Consider the following 18,614-nt stretch of genomic DNA (forward strand, 5'->3'; position numbering starts at 1 on the left):
TTTGAAGACTGTCTGTAAAGGTACAATTTTCAAGCCATTGCATTTGAATATTTTCCTTTCACCAAATCAAATATTTCCTATTCATTTGGAAGAATAATAATATTAATTTATCAAATATTCGTACAATTTTCCTCTGCGAGAACAAATGATTCCTTAATATGAAGAAAATGTTGACACTTGATTCTCAAGCTTTCTGCAAATTTTGTGTACTTGTCTCTGTAGATACTTCTAGCCCCAACTCACTCATACAATCATCAATCAGACAACAGAAAGATTGAGAAATCTGGGCTGCAAAAGTCAAAATAAACACTAGACACCAAAGAACTATATAAAAAGAGCCACCTTTCAGGGTGAGATGAGTGGCATATAAATTTATTCAATAAATAACATAAAAATCTTATTCTCTAATTCTTTGCTGTCCATTAAATTTGGTATCGCTTGTGCAATAAAGATCTAGTTTTCTGTGGATCTCAAAATATGCAAAAATAAGTGCTGTGTTCAGTCAAATTATTCTACTTTCCCAAATGGATTCTTGCCATGGGCATTTAAAAAGTTACATGGCAATTTTGTACTTCTTCTTACTGAACCTGGCATGAATTCAGAGAAGTTTCTACATTGCTATCATGACAATTGGACTGTGGGCTTTGGATATTTACTAGATGTTGCACTTGGTTCTCTGAAAACCTTGGTGGCTGAAGGTACAGTGGTGTTCATTGTAAATTAACCATTCTGTGGTAGTTCCTATTTTTATGGCAATTTTTCAAAATTATGTATTTTTTTTTATTAATAGACTGCTCAGTTATGCAAATATAGCTTTTCTATCTTCACAGACTGCTAAAGCACTTGAGTTCAAATCAATGTCTAACAATTCATTGCATATTTCTATTTTACTTCTTTTAGCTTTCTCATATAGACATAGCAATTACCTAAGAGCAGTAGTTAGCAGATAGGGTTGCAAAATAAGGCAGAAAATAAAGCTATATTTATGTCAGGCTTCCTACCAGGATTAATTATAATCAACTGTCTAAACTCTTAACCCTCTTACTCAGAAATTGGCAGATTTGACAGAAAATTCTCAGATGTAACTCTACCTGGATACCATGAACTCACTAATGAAGATTTACCCAGACTGTTTGCCTAGATTTTTGTTCTAGCTTTATTTTTTATATTTTTTTCTTCCCTCCAACATTAATACATGGCTTTGATTGCCTAGATCAGGGATGTCAAACTCACGTTGTCATGGTGGCATCACGTGACGTATCGGGACTTTTTTCCCCTTCGCTAACCCGGGCGTGGCTGTGACCAGCGTGTGATGCATCTGCCCCGCGGGCCGGGAGTTTGACAGCCCTGGCCTAGATAGGCTCCTGATGGGTTCCTGTCTTGCCAGCTCCATTCCTTAAATTTGTGATACCTAAGAATCACTTCTGGAGTTTTTTTGTGGTTTTTAGTGGCCTACTTATTCATTATTGCATGCTCTAATCTAGCCACATGATAGGTACTATGGCAAATTCTAAAAAATGACATTTTGCAGGTATATCTTGTTATTTTCTGGTTATAGCAATATATTGATATAAAATAGCAATACCAGGTGTGAAGTTTGCACCACATGTGAAGTTATTATTTTCCTCAATAGATGGCGCTAGAAAATTGTTCATTTGCTATTTCTGACATGTTTCTGATGTTATTCAGTGATATAACTCCCCCCACTCTCTTGTCCTAGAAAAAAAACTCACATTAATTCTGCATAGCATTAGAAGCATCCACAATATTCGGCAGGGACAAATAAGGATTTTGTATGTCTAGTTGATATATTTTTCATGAGTACTGTATTGAATATCTGGGAAAAGGGAGATTACCTAAGACATATTTCAAATTTTAAATTGGAAAAAGATTTTTTTTACAAATATGAAATTGGGAAAACAGTGCATTTATAGAGACCATACAATTCATATAAATGCATTCATTCTGATGTATTCTAATTTGCTACATCTGGAGGTTTCATTCTTGCTTATAGTATGTTATATGTAAGGTAAAATAGCTTTTTGACCATTTCCAGTGAACAAGAAATATACTTTTCAATTTAATTTTTTTTGTTTGTTTTTGATTGAGTTTGATAAGGCAGGTGGGAATCACATCTATACATTTACTGAGAGAAAGAATTTGTTCCTTTCAAAGTGTAATCGGCATTTCAGAAAGAAATATAATCTTCTCATGTTCTAATTTTAGCAGCACTCAAAATTCCAGAATAATTTATTCAGATTACTGGATCGAAAATTTTCAAAAATTGAGTGGGATTGAAAATGAAATACTGGTAGTTCATCAATTCAGATTAAATCAGTTGTATTTTCATTTACTTTTTGACATAATAAAAATAATATGGAATTGATCTGATAAATATTGAGCCGGCTAAAATTACCACAGAAGTTACACAGGAAAATAAAATGGGAGATTATAGTAAAATTAGTTGCTTATCAAGTGATTATAATGGATTTAAAAATTCCTAAAATATTGAAGAGAACAGAGAATTTTTGCAAATCAAATAAGGATCTCAGCTATTGATAATAAAATAACTAAGTTATAAAATAACAAAGGGGGTGTGATGGTTGAGCAGTTAAAGATGCTGAGGTCAGCTGGGAAACTTGAGTTTGAGATCCAAGTGCTGCATGACAGGGTGAGCTCCCATCCTTGCCTCAGCTCTTGCCCACGTAGCAATTTGAAAACATGCAAATGCAAGTAGATAAATAGGTACTACTTTGATAGGAAGGTAGCAGCGTTCCATGTGCCTCAGCATATAGTCTTGCTGGCCACATGACCATGGAAATGTCTTTAGACAGCACTGGTTTCCTTCGCTAAGAAATGGAGATGAGCACTGCCTCTTAGGCATGACTGAAAGGGGACACCTTTACCTTTACAATAAAATGGAAGGCTTGCCTTTATAAATCTTAATCCACTAGATTTCTGCATATAAAATTGTTTTTATTATACAATATAACCTTAATAATATTCAGCAAGGCTTGCATTACAAAGGCAATTTGAAATACCAAAAAAAAAAAAAAAAAAAAGGCTGGATGCCAGTAGCTGAATACAGCTGTGGACAAAAAGCATGCATGCTAAATTGTTTTTGCACCATTTTACTTTATCCAGCAAATTTGAAGCGACTTCTGCAAGAACAATTCATATGCTCTGAGATGCAACCTCGGAAATAAAGTAAGGAACAATTTAGCTTAGAATGATAGAAATAATACTGCTTATCAAAGTCTCAATTGGCAATATAGAAGCAAGACGGTATTGTAAAGCAAATACATTTGCATTATTATAATTGATTATCAGTAATACTGAGGTGATATAACTTCTTAATACATTCATTTATTTCACTATTGTGCTAATTATCAGTTATTACGTATTTTGTGCTTATTGTCTAGGCCTTTGTAATAATAAAGATTAAAATTTGAGTCTATTAATAAATATTAACATTGGTATTGCATTTTATATTCATGTTGAACATCAGAACTTTGAACACTGTTGATTTTCCCAGTTAATATTATTGTAAATTATTACATTTTCATGACATTTAATAGGTAAATTCTTCAGTCTAAAAAAAATACCTTTCAGATGAGACACAATTGCATGCCATTTTTGAATAAATGCACAATTACTTGAATTTAGTTACTTCTGTCAGACCTTTGAAGTAGGCTAGATCAAAAAATGGACACTCAAAAAATACTGGGACACTATTGATATAGTCTGTGAAAACAGAAATTTGAAAACCTGTCAACATTTTTTCTTCCTTCCTTCTTATTATCAAAGAGAGTTAAGGCATGGTGTTCCTGAGTGTCTCACATTTTCCTGGGCTAAGCATATGTTTTAGTAACAGCCACAGCATATTGTGACCGCTATATTGTTCTACAGCTTCTTAGCAATTTATATAGATGTGCAAGTAAAATATATATTATAATTTGTTTTACAGATTAATGCAGACACGTATGACTGGACATCTATTCTGAGTTCAACGCAACCAAGGATCGCTTGTATCGGTATTTAACAACTCCATCAATCCTTAGTTTGGTCACCAAGAACCGCAAAACTGCTGTCCACGTGGACTGGTGCTGACGTTTCTCGTCCATCTGCAAGGGCCTCTCCGTCTAAACCAAGAGACATGGCCACAAATGGAACAAAAGTAGCTGATGGGCAAATCTCCACAGAACTCATTGATGCCTCAATTACTAATGATAAGCCTAAGACTCTAGTAGTGAAGGTGCAGAAGAAAAAAGGAGATATTCCAGACAGAGATGTCTGGAAGGGAAAATTTGATTTTCTTATGTCTTGTGTTGGCTATGCAATTGGTTTGGGGAATGTGTGGCGGTTCCCATACCTTTGTGGGAAAAATGGAGGAGGTACATATTTAACTTACTTGTGCTGACTATATTTGATTAGAATTCGAAGCCTTCTTTGATGAATATAGACAAGGGACACGTGATTAATATAACATATCTTAACATAAGTATCAAAATGTATGACAGGATTTTTAGCAAACCAGCCAAATAAATTTTACACTTGAAATGCTACTGCAGTTGTTCCACCCCTCATTATCTTGTTCCTAACAGGTGATCATTTCATTTCTCCTATTTGCAAAAATATTTGGTAAGATTGGCATGTGCAGAACTTGTGGCCCTTCCTGGAGAACAAGCCTTTTGAAAACACATGTCTTTGTCACCTCTTTTATCAATTATTGCAGTGTCCTCTCTTGGGGCTACAGTTGATATAAAATACTGGTGGGGCAGAGCTAATACAGGCATATAACACTGGTATTGTGACCTTTGCAATGGTTACCAATTGACTTCCAGGTACCATTCAGAGTTGGATAGGTCCTAGATGGCATGACAATCAGGTATTGCATCAGCTGTCTGGTTCCAACTCTTGTACAGTGATGCTGAAAGAGTCCCTGCCATAGAGAAGACTTGGAAGGGTAGAAACCAGTGCATTTTAATAGTAGCCTTAATTTCATGGCATACTCTTTTCTCTCGATGTTTAGAACAGCCTTGAAAACAGTTCTATCTAAAGGAGCTTTTGATAGTTGAGGATGTCTCTAACATAGTAATAGATGTAATGATATATTGCCTTTATTAGTTTGTTATATTAGTTTTTATCCTGTAAATACTTATGAATCCTAAGTGAACATGATAGTGGGAAAACGTAATAAACCAATCAGCGATACTGCACCTTGGAACAAATTTACATTACAAACAACAATGTATTTGAATTATTATCTATGTTTACATCTTTCAGAGGGGAATAGAAACAATACCACCAGCAATCAAAATTACAGTAGCTATATAATAGTGGCTTTTTTTTTTTTACTCTTTGTCTTCCATATCATGAGGACTACTGTGTTTGTTTCATATAATGATATATAATTATCATGAACAGCAGCTAATTTGTGTCTTGTTTATTCTGGAAACATCTGCTATAGTCTTTTACCAGAAAGCAAAACTAGCCTGGCAGAACTGATTTCTGAAAATTAGAAATTGTGTGACTTGAGGGACCAGGATTAAATTGGGTGGCTGCTCAAAGCTCATCCTCAATATGAGAAAAGCAGTGTCCTTGTGACTGCTCACTACTCTTGTATTAAACTTTGCTCCATTGTTCTGCATTGAATAAAAACTGGAAGGGAATTCAGATACAAGGTTTCTCCATTACACATAAGAAAAATATATGTAGGGGGAAGTGTTCTATATGTAGGGGAGGGGGAAGTCTACCACCATCATGTTATCATTTCTAAAGCTAAAGTTCATATTCCCAAGCAGTGCCTCACACACACAAAACTCAATGGATCTAGAAAAGGCTTATTTTGGTTGCAAGGTGCACAAAATAAAAATAAAAGGAATGTGTTTTCACATTCCATATCTAAACGGGAAAGGGGAGCAATCCAAATTGTTTAAACAATGTTTTTATCTGCATTTAATGTTAATGTTCTTTTCCTAATTTTTCTGCCTAGTATTTTTCATTCTTAAGAGCCATTTTTGTATCATTTCAGGGGCATTCCTGATTCCTTATTTCCTTACTTTAATTTTTGCGGGAGTTCCCCTGTTTCTTTTGGAATGCTCACTTGGCCAGTTCACATCCATTGGAGGTCTTGGAGTCTGGAAGCTTGCGCCAATGTTCAAAGGTATAATTTTATATTTCCTATTAATTCTGAAATGGTCTTGCAAATGTAGGGAATACCAGCTGTCATTGGAAGGAAAAAACAAATATTCTTTATATGTTTTAATAGGCTGCAGGAATGGAGCTGAATTTTTCAGTTAAATTCCTTCGGGGAAGTGTTTTGGTATTTCAAGATTTCAGAATAGTGTTACAAGTTTTCAGCTCCATTGCTGCAGGCTGGTTAAGGATTTCCTCTCCATTATAGTATTTGAGATGGCTGGCTGCCAGGAGGATTTCAGCTCCATGTGAATTTCAGCTCCTGGAAGGCAGCTCTTTCACTCTGCTTAATGACCCAAGAGATTGACTAATGACTGCAACAAGAAGTGTGGGAATTATGGTAATTAAGCAAATAGTGCCTTGGACATCTTACTTAATGACTACTTCACTGAATGACTGAGATAATAGTTGAGGACTATCTAGACCAGGGCCGTCAAACTTGCGGCCTGCGGGCTGGGTGTATCACCTGCAGGCCACGCCCATGCCCGGTTTAGTGAAGTGGGGAAAAGTCCCGATACATCACGTGATGCCACCATGATGACACGAGTTTGATACCCCTGATCTAAACTATCTATCTATACTAGAGGGTTACTTTGCTTTTTTTCACCTGTTATATGTTATTTGGCTTGTTCATGCAAGTGTCACTGTGAAAAAAGTCAGATTAAGATTAAATATGAACAAGACAGAGTTAATGGCAACAGATACAATAGTCAGCCTTAGAATTAACAATGAAGTTAGTTAGTTAGTTAGTTAGTTAGTTAGTTAGTTAGTTAGTTAGTTAACTAACTGTATTTCCACCCCTATTATATCTAACAACTCTGTGCGATTTACAGCACAAAAGTTAATGAAGTGGTGGATAATGTCTGCATTTTAGGATTGACTATCAACAGAAAAGAACCAGCAGAAATTAGCACTTGGTTGAAATTGACACCATGAAAGCCTTGGTAAAAATATTCAGCTGTTGGGATGTATCTATATCGACATCTAATATTATGCAGGCATTAATTTTCCCTTGACACTCCATAGAAGTGAAAATTGGATTTGAAGAAGCAAGACAGAAAGAGCATTGATGTTTTTGAATCTTTATATTGGAGAAGAAACCTGAGTATACCATGGATAACCCAGAAAACAAATGGGGTCAAGAGTTCTTACTTGAAGCACAAAGAACAAAGCTGAAATTATCATATTTCAGATGCATTATGACAGTGGTTCTCAACCTTTTCTTCACCACAGACCCCCTTTCAATATCATTTGTGGCCATGGACCATAGCCATGGACCACCAAGACTTAACACAAGATTTAAAGCACTAGACTGCATCAAGCCTTCGTGGACCCCCTGTGATTACATTGTCCGCAGACCACAGGTTGACAACCACTGCATTATGAAAAGACCTGGAGATTACTTTAATTCTGGGGAAGATGGGAGGAAAGAGAAGAAGACAACCAAGAATAAGATGGACGGACTCAGTTGCAGCAGTGATGGGTAAACCATTAGAGGACTCAAAGTATTATTCTGGGCGCATACCTTCTGGAGAAAATCAACTTGATAGTACATAATCAATCAGAACAAAGAGGACTTTAATGTAGTCTCTGCCCAAGAATCTCTAATCATTCTTTCAGAACAGCAAATTATTCCCTTTCATTTCTGGTAGTTCATAATATTCTGTCTTCTCTTTTTTTAAACCTCCAGCCAGATTTCTGTCCACTTTCATGTGATTACTGAGTGTCATTTAATAAATATTCATTCCCTCTTATTCTCTTCAGTACATATACTCTCAGTTAATTTATCTATCTATTTTGGACTCTGAAGGTGGAGTTTAATCTGAAGATGGTTTGGAATGATAGTCTAGATCTTCCTCTGTTAAGAATGGCTATAATATTCAATCTTGATTTAAATATAAATGTAGAAGAAGAAAGTATTTTATTTTATTTGAAGCAGAGTCTTATAAAAGTTTTTTTATAGCCTTAAGCTCCACTGTTAATAATGAATAAATAAATAAACAAAACAGTGATGTGCCAATTTCTCCTACAGGTGTGGGATTAGCTGCTGCTGTTCTGTCCTTCTGGCTTAACATTTACTACATTGTGATTATTTCCTGGGCCATATATTACTTATATAACTCTTTTACTACAGTAAGTGACCCTTCTTCTTTTATTTTAAAAATAGCTGTTTAAAAACAGCTTGGTTTGATTCATACTGCCTTAAGGTATGTTAAGTTACAGACTTAGATCCAAGAATTATATTTCTATCCATTTTAAACTTGTCTATTTCATTGCTTTAAGCTAGATTTAATCAAATATTGTTAATTGCCATGAATGAGCCCAGATCATTTTATTTGTCGTAGCAATGATATGTATATCTACAAAAAAGAAGAGAGAGAAGCCATAATAAAGCAATCAGCAAGATAGAAGCTAATCAAATAATATTACTCTATCAAAATACTCACAGGATTAGACAATATTAGAACAGCATTTAAGATGGGATGGCTAAGTAGAAAATAAACTTCTTAGTCTATCAACTATCTATGGTATGCAAGCGGGATACCAGTTTATATTTCTAACACAGAGAGAGGCGCACACACACACACATATACACACATACACATACTTTTGTGCAATGTACTACCACATTCTCATCTGCTGTTAGTCTGAAAGTCATGATATTGTATTTATTCATTCATTTATGTAGTGTCCCAGTGACACTGAAATTTGCTTTTGGCTGCTTGCTGAGAAAGTTCTTATGAGCAACCAAATAAAAACTGGCATCCAACTTTTACCCTTTTGCTCATGCTAATCTTTCCTGCTGGAAAAGTGAGGGGTAATTCATTGCCCAAGGACACCTAGTGAGTCATTTGCTGAGCTAAAATTTCATTAAGTCATCAGTTTTGGGCCCATACAGAACTGAAAGATATTTTCCTCTTTACAAAGAAGAGTAAGATCAATTTAAATATATTTTGGTGGCATAATCGTAGCTAAGTTGTAGCAAAATAGTTTGAAATATATATGTTTTAGAAATGATTAGAATAATAGGACCTTTCCATGTTCTCTCTTCAGTGAATTTATTGCAAAACTGTATTTGTACACACAAAACATAGGATGTACCAAACACTTAGGATAAATAGGATCTATGCTACTTAGTTATCCATCCATTTGTATGGCCATCCATATCTAGGTGGGTAACAATATTTAAAAGCAATATAAAAACCACAAATAAATTGTAAAAAAATATCAATACTGATAGAATATTTGTAGTTTAGGGTTGAACTGTGGGGTCCTTGGTGCTCTTTGAGCTTTATATTCTTGCAGACATAGAGACATAGAGATATAGCATTCGAAACAGTCAAAAAAGAACAAAAAGAACAAGCGCTTCTTCACCACACATCAACACCCATACGAGCAGAGATTAACACCAAGATTAGCACTAGACCAACAATCAAGAAGAAAACAATACCTGAATCAAGGAACCACTTAGATTCTAAGAACATTCCCATGAACAGTAACAGGGCAAGCAGCTAATATATAAGAATAAAAACAAACCTACTCCCTTCTAGCACTGATGATGTTACTTAATTTGGTTATGAATTATCTGCAAGTAAACCACCAAGCTCAGAGAGCACCAAGAACCCCACAAAATTATAGATGTTTATAATTATAAATATTTTCTTGACCATTGAAAATTCTAATTGATTGAGGGTCCACAAAACACAGAATAAGGAATAAAATAAAATCTATTTGATATCTGCACACTTACAAACACTGAGGAAAGTCCCAAACTTTCATTTTGGCACATGTCCATAAATTATTATGTTTTAAAATAATGGAGGGACTAAAGTTCCAAATAAAGGAAAACCTTTAAATTATGAAATATTGCAAGAGGCAACTGTATAGTTGGACTCTGTTTGACGGTGAATGAAGAATGGATGGATGGATGGATGCTCTTAGGTAGCCCCAATCTTTCAAATTAATATATGTGACATGCAATAGGAAATGGGGAGACAGCACAATTATGTATTGTAAATTAGATTATTATAAATAAATCCCCAAATTGCATGCATTGTTCATATTCTTTATTACTCACTATTTGTATATGTTCAGAAAGGTGCATGTCTAATTAGAATTTAAATGTAAAAGAAAAACTACAATATAATCATGAGCTTTGGAAAGAAAAAGGTCTAGTTCATAGCAAATGTGGTGGAAAGTGCATTTGCAGCAGCAAAGGGGGTGGATTTGGCCAACTCAGAAAATTCCCAGAAGGAGATCTGGATCGAGACCACACAGTTATGAGCTGGAGAGGAGAAGAGCGAAGAGGTTCAGGATAGCCACACTCTAGAATCTCTCAGGATATATCTAGTGGCTTAGAAATTTGTAACTTTAATTTGGCAAGATTTTGTCCAATAGATGTAAACTAATAAAGGTTTAACTTGACTGGACCCTGGTGTCTCATCTCTGGCTTGACCTAATACTGGTGACATAAATGCAGAATGTATTGCTGTAGTAATTCATCATTTCATCTTGGTCACTATTATAGAAAAGCAGATAAATCTAAGTTATATTGCTCTATCAAACACTGTTTTTATTCTTCTGTTCCAATTCTTTCTGTTTTTTAAATCAGACTCTTCCATGGAGTCACTGTGATAATCCCTGGAACACAAACCAGTGTTTCTCCAACTACAGCATAGTAAATAACACCAACTTGACAAGTGCTGTTGTGGAATTTTGGGAGTAAGTCAAGAAGTCTACATCTTTTTACTTTCTATGAATGTCCATTGTCACTTTCTCAAAACAAATAGAATATAATTTTTTCTATATTTGTTTTCTGTTTTTAGACGGAATATGCATCAAATGACAGATGGACTGGAAAAACCAGGGCAGATTCGATGGCCATTAGCAATTACTCTGGCAATTGCCTGGGTTTTAGTATATTTCTGTATCTGGAAAGGAGTAGGCTGGACTGGAAAGGTAAGGGAATATAAAAGCATGCATTGCAGACTGAATCATTGTGAAAAATAGAGATACAGGTTCTTTTGAAGGGACATCCCCTCAAGAGATTTACATTGTATTTTAAATGCTGTAGTATTTTTTTCTATTTATTTTTCACCTATAAACATAATTATTTCATATAAGTTGGGTTTATCACTGTATACATTGCATTGTGCAAGGTGATACTATTAATTGTAGATACTTAAAATAGTATTGTATCTTTCACATGTTTCAAGTCAGCAAACTAGGAACATTATGTATTGTATTTCTTAAATCCAATTTTAAATTAATTGAAAGAGAGCTTAGAATAACAATTACTTTCAAATTATCCTCTTATTCTTTACATTAGGTGGTATATTTCTCTGCCACGTATCCATATGTCATGTTACTTATCTTGTTCTTCCGTGGAGTAACATTACCTGGAGCAAAAGATGGCATTTTATTTTATGTAACTCCTAAATTTGAGAAACTTTCAGACTCTGAGGTAAGCGGTCCCACAAATAATTTTGTCATAATTCTTATTACTGACAATCCCATGGTTATTCCTCCCACTATATTCATTTTTCAACATTCTTTCTAATTTTTGTAATTGTAATTTTGAATTACAATATAAGTTATCTATCCTAATCTTATTGGAATGGCTTTATAATTCTTCATTAGGTCTGGCTGGATGCTGCCACACAAATCTTTTTTTCCTATGGTTTGGGTCTTGGCTCGCTGATTGCTCTTGGAAGTTACAACACATTCAACAACAATATTTACAGGTAAAACAGTTACCATACTGGACTAGCCTTGTATCATAGATATTAAAGTTATAGGAAACTGATTCAATTCATAGAGTTTTTTCCAGTGGAAATGACTTCAATGTAGTTCAAACAGGCATACATTGTAGGGTTATGCAGATTTTTAAAGGGACCAGCTGAGGGAAATTCACCACTCCAGTTCTTCAACAAATTGGACTAATTCAAGTCAGTGAAGCTTTTTATCACATCAAATCATTGTGATACATCTTCACCTGGCAAACATTTCATCAATGTAAGGTCCCTGCAACTAAGCACACTCCTATTAGAAAAATCATCATCCACTGGATGATTATTCCCTGCCAGTAGGAATTATGAATAAAATATCTAGTTTTTGAAGTGATACTATCCCTCTCTGTCTTTTCTCCCAGGGATTCCATCATAGTATGCTGCATAAACTCTTGCACAAGCATGTTCGCTGGTTTTGTTATTTTCTCCATTGTTGGATTTATGGCTTATGTAACCAAACGGCCTATTGAAGAAGTTGCAAAATCAGGTATGTTATTCCTTACTCTGTGTTATTGTTTTAATGCTAAAAAAAGTTAGTACAACTGAAGATTTCTAAAGTTTGCTAAATTCTCCCAAGGGTCTACTGTTCAGCATGTGTTTGTCTAACCAGGTAACATTAAACTAACTGACTGTTTAAATGTGGAAACAACAAAATGGACAGGCAGGAACCTAATCTTAAAACTCTACTAGATTGGATAGTAGTGCATCCCAAATTTACTTCAAAATATCCCTTAGATCAGAATCTTTTCTTTGAATACTTCCTTCTATAGGAACTGTTTTGCTATTCTGTACAACAGAAATACTGTCTGATAGTTGAATGGAGTTATAAGAATGAAGACTCAGACTATGAGCAACTTCATGTGTTTATTTTTTATTGGCAACTAGGGCCACTTTTATCTTCATAAGTGAAACATCAATACTGGTTGCATGCTTAGCAAAATACACACTTCATACTGACATGTGGCACTCTGGCCATCAAACTTCAGAGGCCTGAAAGCAGAATGCCAATCAATCATTCAGTAGGGATTCAAGGACCAACTAGAAAATAGTACATCTCAATGAGAATAGTGTTGAGAGTTGGGCAGCATACAAACGTAATACAAAAATAAAATAGGATGGTGGATATAACATTGCCCCTTATATGGACCACAGGTAAAGGAGCTAGAAGGAACTTGTTTGCTTCCACTGGCCAAAACAGTCAGCTTCTACCAACTTTTAACCTAAGACTTGACAACTCTAAGGCAGCATACACTAATCCAGTGTTTCTCAACATTGGCAACTTGGAGATATTGGAACTTTAACTCCAATAATTTTCCATACAACTTGCTGCAGCTCTAACTTCGTCTGTTAGCCTTGTGTCCACTGTTATTCAACAGCAATATGTGGAAAAGAAAATCAGTCATTTATCATAAACTGTAAAGTTACATAATGACTTACCAGTTGGCTTAAACTACTGGTCTCCCTCCTTAACTTCCCTCACACCTAATTTCTTTTCTTTCATATGCCTTATTAACTTTTTGTAAAAAATAAAATAAAAATATGGAGTATCTTTTTGCTAAATTATGTGAATTATTGGGAGAGATAAAACTAAAATAAATCAAATTAATAAGTAATGCAAAGTCATGCACCAAATAGCACAGTTACTCTTGGAAATTATACCAGTTACAGTTCTGGGGGCAAATTACACCAGTTACAGTTCTGGGGGCAAATGTAGGTCTTGAAAAAAGGTTTTCCAAAGTCTTAACTGCTTTTAATATGCAGCTCTCTTACCCAGGCCCCTGAAATCATGAAAATGTACAACAGTTCATGGGCTGTAATGGGAAGAACACTAGTTATTTAATATTATTATAGACTTTAGTTTTCTAATAGAGAGTAACTTCGTAAAGTGGAAAACTAGAAGCCAATGTGGTGATGATACACTGAACTACAGCATTAATATTTAACATGTTATCTATTGAATGGTAAAGCTCTTTGGTGACCTATAATGAACTTTATTTTGCTTAATTATGATATTGTAGCTACTGTAATATTCATAAATATTATGTAATGGAAATACAGTATTAGGTGGCATCTTGCCAACTAAAACAGAATCATAAATTTTGTATTAAATATATACTTAAGTGACAAAAGTACTTGCAGATACATATAAAATTTATATTTGTAAAAGCTCACACAAAAAAACAAGAGCCCTGGTGGTGCAGCAGACTAAAGCACTGTTATTAACATCAACTGCCTACAATTACTGCAAATTCAAATCTCACCAGGCCCAAGGTTGACTCAGCTTTCCATCCTTTCTAAGGTAGGTAAATTGAGGACCCAGTTTGTGGGGGCAATAAGCTGACTTTGTATAAATATACAAAAGTATGAAGGCTATTGCTTAACACATAGTAAGCCACCCTGAGTCCCCGGAGAAGGGCGGCATATAAATCAAATAAAAAAAAAAATCCTAGATGGAATATGGATTAATGTAGTCAAACAATAGTTTAGAAATGGATGGACTAAATGCAATAGATTAAACTGCAGAGTATTTTTAATTAATAACTGTTTTGGATAACCTAAAACTAACACTGATTATAAAACCAATGATTTGGTGCACATAATGTAAAATTATAATTTATTTTTATTTATTAAATTTATATGCTGCCCATCTCACTATCCAAAGCAACTCTGATGATAATGAATGAGGGTGCGTCAATCTTAGCAAAAGCAATAACTGTATGGCTTGGCAATTCCAGTGATAATTGATTGTAGACTTTAGATTCCTTGAGGAATGGCTGCTCTTCAAATTTGACAGTACTGAAATAGATTGGTGAAGGTTTTGACTTGCTATAAAGTAATTTTGTGGGTTGATATGAAACAACTTCAAAATATTCAATAGAATATTTTTTTAAAAAAAAATAGAATATTGTAAATGCTATTAACAGAGTTATCCAAAAGGTAACTAGACTTCCTTTGTCTTGTCTTTGAAAACATTTCGCTTCTTATCCAAGAAGCTTCTTCCTTTTGGAAAAAGCACCTTTGGGACAACCATGACCTGGATGATTGAGAATTTCCATAGACATTTACTGTGTTGTTGTTACTATGTCAACCTTTGAAACGTTTAAAAATGAGCTCTATAACATTAATTGTATTCTGCTTTTGTTTACATTTTAATTTGCATGTCATTAGTAACTTATTTCAGTTCTAATCAGTAAATTTATCATTATATTTTGAAATATACTAAAAAGAATAATAAGGTCAATAAGTTTGTATTGCAAAAGAGAACTTCAGAGACAATGTATTTCTCCCTCCATTACTAGGTCCAGGACTTGCATTTTTAGCTTATCCAGAAGCAGTAACACAACTTCCCATCTCTCCATTGTGGGCAATACTGTTCTTTTCTATGTTGCTTATGCTTGGAATTGACAGTCAGGTAATACAGACCTTCTTCATTATTATTATTCATGGGGCCATTGTATATACTCCATCTCATGTAATTATTTCTGGGCAATTTATGTGACATTTCAAGTAGGACCACCTTTGGCATAGAGGCTACAGGCTGAGAATGAATGCAGGTGTTCATATTGATGAGAAGTTTAAGAGGCAATTTCCCAAATAATCAACACATACAGTCCGACCTACCATCACAAAAGAGCAGCTTCTGCCTCTATATTAGAAAATTCTGAGAAAAGAGAGAACCTTCAGAGAACTTTCTTGTATTGTATCTTTAAATTGAGAGACTTGCCCAGAAAATTAATTACAGAGAAATTAAATCTTTCTCTCTAAATTCCTACAAGACAGGCTAATATGGAACCTTTCTCAAAAAATTCCAAAATGGGGTAACTGTAGAATCTCTTGTGGGAATGTTACTATGTCATGGCTCCATACCTATCAGTTTTCATCTGCTAAACTGGCAGTCCCCAACCTTTCCAGTTTGGTGTACCGGCAGAAGGAAAGGGGGAAAAGAGACTGGATGGTTGCATGTGAGCGGCAAGTGTGTACATTTGCACGTGCAGCTCCATTTGCACAAGTGACTCCACGGCCTGGGGGTTGGGGATCCCTGTGTTAAACATTAAGGAAAAAAATAGTCCCACTACAAAACTATTATCTTCCTCTGGTTTAAAATGGCAAATTCAAAACATACACAGACATTACATAATAAATAAAATTTGATCCAAATACTTTCTTAAATAATTCAGTGGGCATGCAGATATGAAAAAAATCTGGCTAATCAATGGCTTCATTTGATTAAGAGTATTCTTGTTACCTCATTCCAAAAAACTATTGATTATAATTGTTTCTCTATGGAATTTATGCTTTTACCATGAGATGGCATAGTTATTGAAGGTTCATAAATATAAGAAATACACAAGTAAGAAATTCATGTAGATAAACTCCTAACACAATATATATATAGAAATAGCTTGTATAAAAAATCCTGTGGTGGTAAACAGAAGATGCAACAAATACTGATGTCTTATAAATCATCATTTTTGTCTTGTATGAAGTGGAACAAAAGAGAAAGCAAATGCATAGGTAAATATGATGTGAATACCTAAATACATTGAATCCCCTATTTTTTTTAAAAAAGGATTATGTTATTCTCACATGAAAGAAAGGCTACAATTAAAGCTTATGCATAGCTAGATAAAACCAACCTCCAACCTTTTATGTTCCAGTGATGACATATGTTCTAAAATATGTCAGCTTCAATAACTCAGCACTTTGGAAATTAAGTAGTTAATATCCTATGCATACCTGTTAACACCGCTGAGCCTCATATGCTACTATGGATTTAAAAGTTATGGTTTTATTGACAGAATTGCCATTTTTCTAAATAGCTTCTCTCACTATACAATTTTACAAGCAAAAATTCAACAGATCCAAAAAGACTAATGTCTATTTACAAAGCACACAGGAATGTAAACAATCCCTACCACTACAACCTAAAGAAGACCACCTTCTTTCCAGAATCACTTCTTGCACAGCAGTTTTCTTGCTGATGTTTCATGAATGGTAGAATAGTTGAATATAGAATAGTTGGTTGAATTAGATGGTTATGTAAATGCTTTAAATAAATAAATAGCATCTTTAAGGTCTCAGTAACGATAGTGGTTCAGCTGTTGGCTTTCTTGAAAGTCAGTGAAAATGTAAATGAAAAGTATGTTCAGCTAGAAAAGGAGAAATTCCATTGTAGGTGGCCATGCTTGCTTATTCTTGGCCTTCTCTTATATACTGCTTGTGCACGTACAATTGTTAAACTGCCAGGAAGTATTCAAATTAGGTTGTCTCATAAAAACTGCTTATATAAGCACAAAATTAAGCGTGGCAGTTTTCTACTTAGACAGTGAAACTGATCAGAGGATTAAGATTGTATTCACCCACAATATTATCTGTTAACCCACCTTCTCAACACCTTGTCCCTAGTATTTATAATTTTCAGCTATTTTTCCCTAAGGCAGTAATTGGGCTTTCTCTTCTGAATGCTCTAAATTCAATTGCGCCAGTACAAAGGATTAGAAATTTCCAAAACATTGAAAAACTACAAAGCAGGATTGTCCATGTGAATATTCAGTAAACAGAAAAACTTCCAAGCACAGTGGCACCTGGCTGAGAAGTACCATGAGTGTTTAATCAAAGTTTAAATAGATGAAAGTAAATATTGTTATCTGTTCCCACTTCTAGAAATTTCACTTCTTGCTAACCAGAATTGTCCATAGAGATCCTCTTTTATCAATATTAAAATAATTTTTTTATTAAAAATCAATAAAAACTAAGCAGAATAAAAATTACTACACTGCCAAGAGACATTTCCAATAATAATAAAGTATATCTCATATCCCAGATCAGAATTATATCCTTATTTTTTCTACCAGTTACATGTTAACATATGTATAAAAGTTACTCCATAAATAAGCTTCTAAGTGGTTTGAAAACATTCTTACACTAATTATGAAATAGTCAAACATTCATTTTAGGAGAAACAGGTTAATTGATCAGCTGAAACACTACAAAATCTAAGAGGCTGCACCACTGAAAAGCTTTCCTAATGTCATCCCAAATGGGGAAAAAAATAAGGTGAATGTTTGTATACTTAAATTTTTGTTTTATTTGTGTGTAACTTCTACTCCCATTTTAGTTCTGTACAGTTGAAGGATTCATAACAGCACTAGTGGATGAATTTCCAAAACTGTTACGCAATCGAAGAGAAATTTTCATTGCTCTTGTGTGCGTTGTGTCATACCTAATAGGACTGTCTAATATTACTCAGGCAAGTCATATTTTGGGAATTATCTGTCACAAATTTGATATATTTGCATTTTCTCCATTGAGTGAAGAGTTAGGAGTTTTATCTATGCTTTTAGATGCAATTTTTACAACAGAAATCAGGGCCAAACAGAAGAGTAGTTGAGAAACGGGTGAAATCAGCAAGACTTTCCGATTCTAGCTTCTCAGAGGTATACTGTAGAAAACAGTATACCTCTGTTTAAAGCCTGCAAAGCTGTTTCCTCACAATACAGAGATCCTCTGGCAATATGGACCTTTGGCTAGCCCAGAGTTTATTAATAGGAGAGATTCAGCTTTTAATATTATCTAAAGAATTTGAGATTAGCACAGTGTGGTTGGTTACAGTACATTGAAACATGT

The 18,614-nt window shown here is 34.5% G+C and overlaps 1 protein-coding gene and 1 long non-coding RNA gene across 4 annotated transcripts in view; one reads left to right on the forward strand and one right to left on the reverse strand.

The window, feature by feature from the left end:
- SLC6A1 (solute carrier family 6 member 1) overlaps positions 1-18,614 on the forward strand; it is a 65,671-nt gene that overhangs the window by 38,825 nt on the left and 8,232 nt on the right. For all 3 annotated transcript variants that reach the window (XM_060688367.2, XM_034438360.3, XM_034438370.2), the window contains exons 2-11: positions 3,968-4,394; positions 6,035-6,166; positions 8,231-8,331; positions 10,811-10,920; positions 11,025-11,157; positions 11,528-11,662; positions 11,839-11,942; positions 12,350-12,474; positions 15,287-15,399; positions 18,106-18,237. In XM_060688367.2, coding sequence (XP_060544350.1) covers positions 4,157-4,394; positions 6,035-6,166; positions 8,231-8,331; positions 10,811-10,920; positions 11,025-11,157; positions 11,528-11,662; positions 11,839-11,942; positions 12,350-12,474; positions 15,287-15,399; positions 18,106-18,237 — 1,323 coding nt within the window. In that variant the 5' untranslated portion in view covers positions 3,968-4,156. The remainder of the gene's footprint in view (positions 1-3,967; positions 4,395-6,034; positions 6,167-8,230; positions 8,332-10,810; positions 10,921-11,024; positions 11,158-11,527; positions 11,663-11,838; positions 11,943-12,349; positions 12,475-15,286; positions 15,400-18,105; positions 18,238-18,614) is intronic.
- The window catches only part of LOC148115515 (uncharacterized), a 52,506-nt gene that overhangs the window by 4,555 nt on the left and 29,337 nt on the right, over positions 1-18,614 (reverse strand). The gene's annotated exons all lie outside the window — the stretch shown is intronic.

Source organism: Pantherophis guttatus, chromosome 2 (assembly GCF_059756535.1).
Source record: "Pantherophis guttatus breed Tessera chromosome 2, ASM5975653v1, whole genome shotgun sequence".
In the NCBI taxonomy this organism is placed as follows: domain Eukaryota; kingdom Metazoa; phylum Chordata; class Lepidosauria; order Squamata; family Colubridae; genus Pantherophis; species Pantherophis guttatus.